The following is a 12,789-nucleotide window of genomic DNA, read 5'->3' as shown; positions in this document are numbered from 1 at the left end:
TTCAGTGGTAAGCTCCTCTCTTCCAGTGACAGAAGCAAATCCTGATTCTCCAGCACCCACTCCATCCTCTATGGCACCATCTCCATTATCATCTTCTGATAAATCTTAGTCCACCTTCTTGCCTCAGAAATGCCCCTTCTAGTAAGCAAGACATTGATGCGACATTAGATGAGTGTTAAACTTTAATATTCTTTTTTGAAATTTCTCCTATGTTAACTTTTTATGAGTTTGTTTTTATGTTCTGTTTGTTTGAATTGAAAGAGCATAATCATTTCTGTAACTTATTATAGTACAGGGGTATTATTATTACAGTATTACACTGTATTATTATTTCCTCATATGAGCCATTACAGTATTATCATTACCACATATGCACTGTTCATCAGGGATCCGAGTTTCATACAAATTTGACCTAAAGATGTTCTCAAGAGTATATCTCATCCGTAACCCAGAGACTACCTATATTGTTGATTCATTAACATTGAGCAATAGCCAATAGCACCATAACTCAAAGCCTAAACAAAGCTTATGTAACACACATATTTTCTCTGTAAGACATACCGTAGTCTTCTTGGGCTTAGGAACACTAGACAGCACTTGAACACTATGCCTGAAGGCCATTTTAAATAGTGAAATTGTCACTGGGACGGCCCCAACAAAGCAAATGGAAAACTTTAACCGTTTTTTTCCTTCTTTTAGCAATTTTTCTTTAGTTTCTTTATCTAGAGGCACAGCTGCTCAAGGACACCAGATGGCCTGAATTCTACAAATAGCCACGTGACCCCCAGAGGAAGTCCAGACCTGTGCAATGCTGGTGCAGACCAGAGCAGGCAACCTCCAGTTACCTTTAACTCATTAACATATCATTATAATACTAAAAATCACTCCCCCAAGTGAGAATTGTCGCCATTTTCTTTTTTTAATTACAAAAATATTTTTAATGTTGTATAATTATTAGTTATTTATTATACAATTTTTAAAGTTTTTATGACCTCATTAAACCTGTCTATATCAGGTGTTCCCAATCTCGTAGTACTCACAACTCAGCACTGGATTGCTGTTCAAAGTTTCAGAAAGTTGCTCATTATCTTTCATTGCCTAAAATCTTTATGAACAGCCACTGCACTCCAGCCTGGGCAACATAGTGAGACCCCATCTTTAAAATGGTACAATAGGCAGAAAATGCCCCCTCAAAAGATGTTCACATCAGAATTCTCAGAACTTGTGAATATGTTATGCCACATAATAAAGGGGAATTGAGGGTGGAGACGGAATTAAAGTTGCTAATCACCTGGCTTGAAATGATTCTTGTCACCATTTTGGGTGGCACAGAAGACTGCCAGTTTGTGTGGATCCCTGAGCAAGAGAATGTTCTGCAGCAAGTCCGCGCTGGAATGCAAACTGCCTTGCTGTTTGGTCAGATGTCTCAGCAGATGCTGGAATCTGGGGTGAATAAGGATGCTGTGTGAAGTTCTTTATTTTTTTGTTTACCACTAGACCACCAGGGACTGTTTGGAGTCTTAAACCCCAACAGGAGAGTCACAGTGCAGAACCTCAGGGTTCTGGAGCAAGGTCCTTCCTTTGATAGTGGGTAATTTGAAAAGCAGCCCCTGGAACGCCACTGAGCTCGATAGAGACTGAGAGCCTGGTGGTGCAATTCTACTGATAATGCAACGAAGCCCATCAAGAGCTGGATGTTGCCAGTTTTATCAAATCAAAATGTTGGGTGGGTATAGCAGCAATCCATCAGACAGATAAGGAGAAAGAGGAATTAAGGGACTGGAAATGCCTTTGAGGTCAAAGAACAGTGTCGAGAAGAACACAGGTGGGAGAGTTGGAAGTTCCCCAAGAAAGGCAACTCAGCATGATAAAATTATCTTTTCCTCACTCCCTAACTGCTATCTCCTTGAATTTCCTTTATTGGGTACAAAGTAGTAAAATGCACTCTACGACGTCACATTTCTGGAGTTACCATTGATGACTCTTGCTCACTGAAAGGATTGTCCCTTTAATCTGCACCTGCCTCTCCTTCTCCATTGCTACTGTCGTAATTTTTTTTTTTTTTTTGAGACAGGGTCTTGCTCTGTCGTCCAGGCTAGAGTGCAGTGGTATGATCATAGCTCAATGCAACCTCAAACCGGGCTCAAGCGATCCTCCTGTCTCAGCCTCCCCAGTAGCTGGGACTATAGGACACACCACCATGCATGGCTAATTTTTTGTTTTGTTTTTTGTAGGCGGGGGGTGTCTCACTATTGCCCAGGCTGGTCTTGAACTTCTGGCCTCAAGGAATCCTCCCTGCCTTGGCCTCCTGAAGTGTTAGGATCACAAGTGTGATCCACTGCACGCAGTCTACTGTCTTAATTTTTTCAGCATTTCTTTCTTGCAAATTTTCTATATTACTGACAGTGGTGTTTCTGCCTATCTGATCATTCCATTTATTCTTCAAATATTTATTGAGCATTTACTATATGTTAGGTCCTGGATAAACAAAGTGAAGAAGGAAAAAAACACTGCTGCTGGCCTCCTAGAATTTGCAGGAAGAGACATAAAAAATCTTGTTTAAAATCCTTCAATGGTTCCCTATTTTTAGGATGAAGCCCAGATCTCTTGACCAGGCTGTCTTTGCTTACCTCTCCAGCATTGCGTTTAACCAGTGCTCTTTACTCTAACTAGCTCTGCAGCCACAATTTACTTTCCCTTCTTCAGAGAACCCTCTTCTCTCCCTGGCTAAAGCCTACTATCTCTTAAGGGTTCAGTCCAGGAATCCACTTTCTCAGGCAGCCTTCTGGACACTCTCTTCCCCCTTCACTTGCATTTCTCTGTAACCCCAGCACCCCTCATGCTATCACTACCACACATGCATCACGCTTTTATCGTGATTCTCCCTTCTCTTGTCCATTGCCACTACTCTACAATGAGCTCAGCTTGTGTCCCCAATACTTAGTACAGTGAATGATTCATAGTAGGTGCTCCACATTTTTTGTCAAACGGAACTGAACAGGTATACAGAAATGCCCCTCACTCTGCAATAGCAGACAAGGCCATCACATCACTTCCGTACCCTAACAAAGGAGCAACAGGGCCGTGACTCTAGGGCTTCTTGGGGTTTTGCTGCCTTCGGATGGCTAGGGACCTGGTCTCTTCCTCAGATTAGAATTCAGTGGCGCGCCCCCTGGCGCCTCCGACAGACACTGCAACAATGGGAGGGCTCCGGCGAGCACGCGGTCCGAGACTAGCGCGTGGCGCATGCGTAGGACGCAAGCGCTCGGCTCGGCTAGGGAGAGTCCAAGCATGAGGGGTGAGAGCTGTGGGGGCAGCGTCTACTTCAGAAATAAGGATGTGGCTTCTATTTTTCCTCTTCGATTTAATCTTAATTTAAAACATATGACTTGACCTATGGTTATGCAAGGAGCTATTAAAAAGGCTAGAGGGTCGTCAAACTCTTCTTCGTCCTTCGGCACCCCTCCTGCGGGGGTGTGGGTTGGACAGTCCCAGGTCAAGGCGCGCGGGGGCGGAAGCGGCGGCGGCGGCGACGGCGGCGGTTGTCAGAGCTGGAGAGAGGTGGGCAGAGCCGCCATGGAGGGTCAACGCTGGCTGCCCCTGGAGGCCAATCCTGAGGTGAGCGCGGCTCGGTCCGGCCCAGGGGCCGTGGGCAGGGGCGGAGGGAGCCGGGCTGTGCAGCTAGTCCACAGCAGTTTGTCTCAAAACCGTGTTCTCTGTTTTGTTTTCAGGTCACCAACCAGGTGAGTGAGGTGTCTGTCGCTTGGGACCCTGGAGTCCCTTCTGCCTGCTCGGTGCGCTTCTCTGCTGGCCTCCACCTTGCGCTCCCAAGGATTCTGGGATTTAATTTCGTGAGGGTCCCTCTTATTCTGGTTCAGGCGGGTCCGCCCCCTTTGCGGCCACCTCCCTGCCACCTGGCTCCTGGAGATGCTCCCGGCTGCCTCAGCCACTCCTCTGGTCCCATTCCCCGGTCAGCCGGTTCCTGGGGACTCCGGGTCTGAGGTTTGAAGGACTTTTACCCTGTACTCTTACTCCTCTTCCCTCTTCGTTTTGACTCCTGCTAGTGACGATTCCCCAATTTTCCTACCCCTGTACCTTCTGGATGACTAATTTGCCTACACTTCCTGACTCCAAGCTTTGTAAACTCGCCCACTCAGTCCTTGTAATTTCATCCACCGCCTGCACTATGAAATCATCTTCCAGTCGTCTTCTCTTGCCCCATCAAGTCGCTTCTCTTCCCCGCCACGCCCCCTTTCTCTTCCAGTCTTCTAAAACTGGAGATTTAGTTGCTTTCATACCAGCGAAATCTCAGTTTAATAGTTCGCACGCCATTCTTTGCCTCTTACAGCCCTTAAAGTTCCTTGTGGGTATCGGAGGTTGGAACATTTTCCAACCACATGATTAAAAGAAAAGTGAGTGCTAATAGGTATAACCTTTTTATTTACTCAGATGTGTCTTGTCTTATCCTGTTTTTTCATTCTCACAGCTCGTTTTCTTTTTACCACTCTCTTAGTCTGTCATATAACTCCCACCTAATCGTCCTTCTCGTCAGCAAGGAATAAAGATTCATTGTGTAGTCCAAAAGTTAATTTTTGGTTTTCAAAGCTTGTAGCAAATTCCCAGGAGAGGGACATCCTTGTTTTGTTCCCTATCTTAGGGGGAAAATACTAGATCTTTCACCATTAAGTATGTTAGCTATAGGTTTTTGGAAGATGCCTTTTATCAGGCTAAGGAAGTTCCTTTGTTCCTTAGTTTGCTGAGAGTTTTTATTATGAATCAATGTTAAATTTTCTCAAATGATTTTTCTGCATCTCTTGAGATGATCATTTAAGGAAGAAATAATACTAATTTCTACTTAAACGTAAAAGAGGGGAGACCCTTCCCAGCTCATTTTATGGCCAGAATTTCCCTGACACCAAAACCAGAAAAGCCATAATGAGAAAAACTGCAGACTAGAGTCCTTCATGAACATATAAAAAATCCTCAATAAAATATTAACAGATAAAATTCTGCAGCAATAAATATATAAAAGGATAACATATCATGACCAAGAGCAGTTTATCCTGATATTGCAAAGCTGGTTCACCATTCAAAAATCAATGTAATGAGTCATATCAATAAGCTAAAAAACAAAACTGTTTTTAGATACTGTTAATTGCTTTAATGAAATATAAGTTTGTATAACCGAAACTTAAAAAATCTGTTATTCAGCTGCTAATGGACTTTGTTATCTTGATAAACTATAAATCACATTCTCTCATTAGTATTAATATGTAGGTGGCACCTTTTGTAATACCAGTTGTCTGAACAGGAGCTGGTTATTCTTTGCTGATTAAAATATTCATGTTTTTTGGCTTTTTAAACCAGTGGAAAGACAGACAGTAAACAAACAAATCTTTAGCAATTAAGTGCAATGAAAAAATTAACAGGGTGCTATGAGGGGGACCATCAGGGAAAATTTAATAAGTTGGATAGTGACAGGAGAACTTTCTGAGGTGACATAAACAGAAAAGATATTATGTAGTAAAAGATTGTACACTATGTATGCCATCCTTTGGCGTGGTTTAGTTTGTTTTAAATTTATTAAAGAAATAATGTGATTTTAGGGGGAAAATGGGCAAGTATCTAAGTGGTTAGTTTTAACTAAAAATTTTGTGGTTTCTTTATTGTTTATGTGTTAGAAGCAGAATCAAGATTAGAAAATGAATAGAAATTTAATTAACTGACTTAGAATTTGGAGAATTAGTAAACCCCAACGATAATATCCATACCACCCTCTCTTATTTCCTCAACCTAATGGAATCATAGATCCTATGATCTACCATTTGGTAATTGCATGTGTTGTTATTGTACTCTTAGTTTTAGCACATACTGCTTTATGGTCTAATGGTGCCTAGTGTTTTTATAAGAATAGTCATCACACGTCTACCATGCTACGTCTACCATGCGTGGTATTAATTGTTAGACATTTGCTAGTAACCACGTGTCTCAGTAGATGTGGTAAGCAATGATTTATCTTGTTAGCTAGTATGCTGTCAACCCCTTTTAAGGATATTTGGTTATGCTACATGTAGAAATTACTTAGAATAAAATCAGTTAAGTAATAGAAAAAATTATTAAAAATTTCTAAGCTCTACTTTATTTACATATGCATTTAAAGGTGTAAAAGCAGCTTGCAGCTGATGGAAAGTTACAGATAATTAAACATCAGGAATTATAACATTTTTTAGAAGTACAGAATGTGATACGGGTAATCGTTATTATTTATGACCATACTAAATTTTCATTGTGACTATTTTTTGTGATTTCAATATAGCACAGCCATATTATATATATTTTGAATATTGTGTTTTAGAACTGATGATTTTTTTATATGGAATCCCACTAGAATTATTCCTAATTGTGATTTTATTGAGGAGGTACAATGGATTTCTAGCATAATGTCCAAAGGGAAATAAATTTGCTGTAGCATAACTATTCTATTTAGCCTAGATGCTTAGCGTTAGAAAAAGAATTAAAGGTTATCTGATGGATTATTGCCATAAATATGCAAGAATTCTCTAATTAGTGATTCCCATTTTAGGAAAAAACTTGTTATTCTGTCTTCCTTGAGCTACTGCCTCACTTCTGTTTCTTTCCTTTGTAAACTACACAAAGAATTATCCATAGCTGCTGCCACTACTACCTCATCTCCCTTCTCTTCTGAATTCACTCCTATCTAGCTTGCTTCTGTCTCCACCATTTCATGGTAACTGCTTGTGTCAGGTTTACTAATCACTTTGCTAGATCCAGTGGTCACTTTTCTGTCTCCATATTTCTTAGCTTCTCAGCAGCATTTGGTAGAGTATCCTACTCCATCCTTCTTGAAACATTATCTTGTCCTGATTTCTATGATAATTCAGATTTTCCTATTTTCCTAGAATCTCCTTTGCTAGATCATCTCCCTTTCAACTTCTAAGAAGCTCTCAGGGCTTGTCTTAGACTGCTAATCTTTTCTATGTGCATTCTCTCCTAGTGATGTTTTCTATTGTGTAGCTTGAATGCCATCATTTGTCGCATAGTTGACCCCACCTTCCTTTAAGCTGTGACTTCTCTACCAAATTGGAAATCTATATACTCAACTACCATTCTGATATCTCCATCTGGATGTCTTATGGATACCTCAAACTTAATATGGCCAAAAATGGAATCTAGATTTTCATCCTCCCGTCTTTCCCCTAAACCCATTTCTTCCTCATCTATCCAATGTTCAGGTTGGTATCAGTGATTCTTCTCCCTGACCGTGCCATTTTGAAGAGGCTATAGTATATTGATTTGATTTCTTTGATTGGAATCTCTGCTCTGCCATTTACCAGCCCTGAGACCATGGGCAGTTATCTAACTCTCTGTACTTTAGTTAATTTCTTATAATCTCTCCTAATCTTGTAAAATTGTTGTAAGGATTAAATAAATGACTACATGTAAAATATGCAGAACAATGTCTGGAACAAAGCATGCTCTCCATGAATGTTAGCTATTTTTAATATTCTTATTCTCATTCCTCAAATCCAATTGATCTGTAACTCCTATAGGCTATTCTTTCAAAATCTATCCCAATTCTGGCCATTTTCTCCATTTCAACAACCACAACTCAATCTACCACCAACCTTAGCTTGGGTAACTGCAGTAGCTTCCTAACTAGTTTTTCTGCCTTCCTCAGGCCTCCGGAAAGTCTTATTTCCACGTATATCCAAAGTGGTCTTATAAAAATGCAAACCAAGTCTTGTGACTCCCTGCTTAAGATGCTCTAATGGTCTTCCCCTGCTTGTCCTTAGAGTACACTTCAAGGTTCTTAGTGTGAATGGATGATGGGTATTGCCCATCTCTGGCCCACTCATGCTGTGCTGCAGTCTTTGAATGCCGAGTCTGTTCGTGCTTCAGAGTCTTTGCACTTGTTCGTCCTTTGCTTGGCATCATCTAATCGGGGTTGTTTCAGGGGTGATTCTTTCTTGTCATTTGTGGCTCAATTTCAAGTTACCTTCTCAGTGAGTCCTGGGGAGGAAAAATTATCCTTCCCAAATCTGTACTGTCATCCTGTCTTGTTTTATTTTCTTTATAATACTTCCCACCTTGTGAAATTATTTTATTTATTTACGTGTTTACTTGTTTATCCTGTGTATTTTACCACTAGAATGTAAGTTCTGTGAGAGCAGGGATATGATTGAAGTACCAAGCATGGTGCCTGGCCCATAGAGGGCTCTCAAAAATATGTAGTTATGGAACGGAAGGATGAATAGATCTTAAAAAGCTTCTGGGGCCTGGCACGGTGGCTCACGCTTATAATTCTAGCACTCTGGGAGGCCGAGGCGCATGGATCGTTTGAGCTCGGGAGTTCAAGATCAGCCTGAGCAAGAGCGAGACCCCGTCTCTACTAAAAAAATAGAAAGAAATTATCTGGACAACTACAAATATATAGAAAAAATTAGCCAGGCATGGTGGCGCATGCCTGTAGTCCCAGCTACTTTGGAGGCTGAGGCAGAAGGATTGCTTGAGCCCAGGAGTTTGAGGTTGCTGTGAGCTAGGCTGACGCCACGGCACTCTAGCCTGGGTAACAGAGTGAGACTCTGTCAAAAAAAAAAAAAAAAAGCTGCTTTCCTGCTCCAGAAAATCTTTCTTAAAATTATCTTTACTGTGTTCATGAATCTTTTGCCTGTTTCAATGAGCAGTATTATATGTCCTAAGGTAGTTTAATTTTTAATTATAATTATGAAAATAATATATAAATAGAAGAATTATATATTTTTTACTTTAAACAAAATCTGCTTTTCTGTAACTGCCTCCAGGTGTCCATCATCTTCCCTTTGAAACTATACAGAGGACACCTAATTACTCTTTTTAAAAACTTTTTAAAATTAAAGCAAGATTTTATTTTTTGAGATGAAGTCTCATTATGTTGCCAGGCTAGCCTTGAACTCCTGGGCTCAAGTGATCCTCCTGCCTTAGCCTCCTGAGTAGCTGGGACTACAGGCATGTGCCACTGTGCCCAGCTCCTAATTGTTCCTTTATGTTATTATTAATACTAAAAATATCTGGGGATAGGGATCACAATAATTTAAGTCTTCTCTGAACATGCCTGGAAACTTCAGTTGTGATGTCTTCCAAAACCTTATCATTCCTGGTCACCTTCCTTTTGTCCCTCTTTACTTGGTCATTGACCTTCATAAATGTTGATTACAGTGGGCTATTACATTATCTTGAATGATCTTTCTTTTAAAGCAGACTAACATAGTATCACCTTTGTTGACAATTTTGTTGTTAGTCCATATTGAGTTTGCTATGAAGTAAACCCCTTTTTTTCTTAATCCCCACATAAAACATTTTCAGTGTTTCCCTGTTCTGTACTTAATAATTCATTTTTTTTATTTTTCATTCAATCTTTATTAACATTAATTTTTGCTAGTTTCCAAGCTGCTATTTTCTCATTTAACTATTAGTTATTCTCCTAGTTCTGCATCTAGCAGTTACTACTGGTATACTCCTACTGATAGTAATACTATCAATTACTAGATAAGCAATTACTAGATAAACAATTTATATCATAATTCACATCATTAATAAATTAGTAACAAGGCAGAATCTTGGCTGCCCTGAGCAGACTATTAAAGACCAGAAGAAATGGATTTAGAACAAATTTGAAAGGAAAGTGAATTTTATTTTTCTATTTTTAAAAATGTATAAAATCAGAGTCTTTTGTAATTTGTCACCTAAAGAATGAGGAATAATTTGTTATAAGTTAGGGGTAGGGACTAACAGTTTTTTAGATAGAGAAGTCTAGTTTGTGTGCAAAACCTGGAGGGAAAAGATAGTATAGACCCTTTGGAGATCTTTTTTTTTTTTTTTTGGAGAGTTCATCGTGCCTAAAGTTCGAGAACAAGGTACAAAAAAGATAGTCTGAGCAGAGAGAGAAATGAGACCAGAAAAGCAAGATGCCAGAGCTCCCAGAGCACTTGACCTTGAAAAATCACTTAACCCTCATACTCAGTTTTCTCACTGGTAAAGGGTACAGTGAAACTTGCCTTGCCAGTGGCAGTAAAGTGGGTAAGTCTCCTAGCTCCTCACACACAATGATCTCAAAAAATATTTACAAGTAATTTTAAATATTCTTTATCTGGTGAAAAATTTGTCATTAGACCATGGAATAAAAAGAGTAAGTTGACTAAAGATTCTTTAATGGGCACGTATTATAATTTATGAATTATTTTTCTTGATTGGCCAAAATTGTGAAAATTTAGTGAGCTAATCAGATTTTTATTTTTGGTTACTTTATTACTGAGTATTTAAACTAGAAAAGCCAAAAGACTAGTATTAGAGGTTACGAAATCTTTCATCCTACTTGATGTGAACAGGATGCTTCTAATTAAGTGTGTAGAAATGGCTTTGCAAAAAGGCATCTTTGATAATTTTCTTTGATTAAATGAATGCCATGTTTTAAATTAGGAGCCAAATGTATCTTTTCTACCTCTTTAACTTGGCATAAATGAACACATATATTAAATATTCATTATAAATAGGCTTAACTGATATGTAGAAATACAGATGACTGGGTTATCTATTAAAGTAGAGATGTACTCTTCAGTTAGTTTAAGAAGTAAAACTTGGGTGTCTGTGGTTCAGCCAGGTACAGTGCTAGGTGATGGGATTAAAAAGATGAATAAGACACAGTCTTTTCCCTTGACTTTGCAGTCAGTGTTTTGTTTTTTTTTTTTGAGACAGAGTCTCACTCTCTTGCCTGGGACGAGTGCCGTGGCGTCAGCCTAGCTCACAGCAACCTCAAACTCCTGGGCTCAAGCGATCCTCCTGCCTCAGCCTCCCAGATAACTGGGACTACAGGCATGCGCCACCATGCCCGGCTCATTTTTTTTTCTATTTTTAGTTGTTTGACCAATTTCTTTCTATTTTTAGTAGAGAAGGGGTCTCGCTCTTGCTCAGGCTGGTCTCGAACTCCTGAGCTCAGGAGGATCCGCCCGCCTCGGCCTCCCAGAGTGCTAGGATTACAGGCGTGAGCCACCGCGCCAGGCCCTGCAGTCAGTTTTTATTCTTTTTGATTTCTAGATAGAATTGAATATTGAAAAGGGTACAGACTAGGAAGTTTGGAGGAAGTGGAGAAGGGAGAGGGAAGCAGTTTGGAGTGCTTTAGTGAACTTTATTCATGTCTGGAATCGTGAGTAGAAATCTGGTGAAGAATGGGTATAATGTAGAGTATTACATTGATCTCCACACACCGGACTGTTGTAGGGCATGTGACTTGAGGCAGGAATGAACCTAATAGATACTCAACTCTATTAGCTCTATTCTGTCAGAAGAGGTTTTTTAAATCAGTATATTTCATGTTAAACATACTTATGACCTTATTTTTGACCAATGATATTATCATTAAGTGGAGTCTGTCTTTTCTACAAGCAGAGAAATAGAAAGATAGGAGAGTTGCCCTTTAAACAGGAAGGTCTTATCTTAGAGAACTCAAATACATGTGAGATGAATAACACTGTTTATGTAACATGGTAAGGCTTCCATTGGTTTTGCAAGATCTCATTTGATGATCTAAGTACATGTGATCATTTTTCAGGGAGAGATGCTTAGGACACCTTTTTTTTTTTTTAATTTAAAATTTCAGATATTGTTAAACCAGTAGATACTGTAATATATTCTTGAGGTAAGATGTATTGATGCATTTTTAATACGATTTTTGTTTTCTATGTTCTTTTTTTTCTATCATCTAAAACTTGCTTATTTTGTGATGGTATACTTCAAAAAATTATCAGCTTTTTTCAATACAGTTATAAATTTATTGTGAAATTGACATTCTCATTATTATTTTTTTCCCTATGTGACAGATTAAGATCTGACATTTTATTTTCCTATGAAACTTTAAGAGTTGTAAAAAACAGCTAATCTTTTGTTATAATTGTTTGGCCAGATAAAAGAGAAGCAGTGAACTTGAGTCAGTTTCATTGTGTACTAGAGGATGGGAAGCCAGTAATTTACTTCCCTTATTAAGTATTTTCTGTTGTACAGATAAGTCACTTGGATTTTTTGGCTTATTATCACTCTTTGCTCGTTGATATAATGCTTAGCTGTCAATCTATCTTTAAACGTGGGACATCTTTTTGGTAAATAGGATAAACTCTGTTGATGTGCTAAAACAATTTTTTTATTTACTAAAACGTGAATGCCTATCCTTAAAAATCAAGTGTTGGAAATGAGTTTAAGATATCAGCCAAGCTAATTTGTATATATTTGGTGAAGTCTGGATTTATCAATCCCAAAGTAATGGATTTTGAAAGAAGTGGTTTTGTTTCACATCATGAATTTTAAATGTTTGTTATGTGCTATAAATAAATTGCTGTCTCTTTCTACCCTATTCATGGAAAACCTGCTTTACTGCATTCTTCTCCCCTCCCTCCTCCCCCCCCATTTTATTAAAGTATAATTGACGAATAAGAATTACATGTATTTGTGGTGTATAATGTGATGTTTTGATATATGCTGTTCTACTGCATTCTTATTGAACATTTGTATTATATCTCCTTATATGTATTAGATACACAGTACATACTAGTTGATCATTTCCCTGTTATAATGGTTTTTCTTTTACCAACTAACAGTAACTAACATTCTACTATTTTTTTTCTTTTACCAGTTTCTCAAACAATTAGGTTTACATCCTAACTGGCAATTTGTTGATGTATATGGAATGGATCCTGAACTCCTTAGTATGGTACCAAGACCAGTCTGTGCAGTGCTACTTCT

At 38.8% G+C, this 12,789-nt stretch overlaps 1 protein-coding gene across 1 annotated transcript in view; it reads left to right on the top strand.

The window, feature by feature from the left end:
- The first annotated feature begins 3,546 nt into the window (after window positions 1-3,546).
- UCHL3 (ubiquitin carboxyl-terminal esterase L3 (ubiquitin thiolesterase)) overlaps window positions 3,547-12,789 on the top strand; it is a 63,489-nt gene continuing 54,246 nt past the window's right edge. Inside the window, exons 1-3 of the mRNA XM_012642163.1 lie at window positions 3,547-3,618; window positions 3,732-3,743; window positions 12,680-12,789. The exon at window positions 12,680-12,789 is cut by the window's right edge and continues 17 nt beyond it. Coding sequence (XP_012497617.1) covers window positions 3,577-3,618; window positions 3,732-3,743; window positions 12,680-12,789 — 164 coding nt within the window. The 5' untranslated portion in view covers window positions 3,547-3,576. The remainder of the gene's footprint in view (window positions 3,619-3,731; window positions 3,744-12,679) is intronic.

The sequence above is a fragment of the Propithecus coquereli genome, unplaced genomic scaffold (assembly GCF_000956105.1).
Source record: "Propithecus coquereli isolate 6110/MARCELLA unplaced genomic scaffold, Pcoq_1.0 Scaffold176, whole genome shotgun sequence".
Taxonomy (NCBI): domain Eukaryota; kingdom Metazoa; phylum Chordata; class Mammalia; order Primates; family Indriidae; genus Propithecus; species Propithecus coquereli.
Note: the sequence above shows the minus strand (reverse complement) of the source record. Positions and strands in the feature narration are given on the sequence as shown.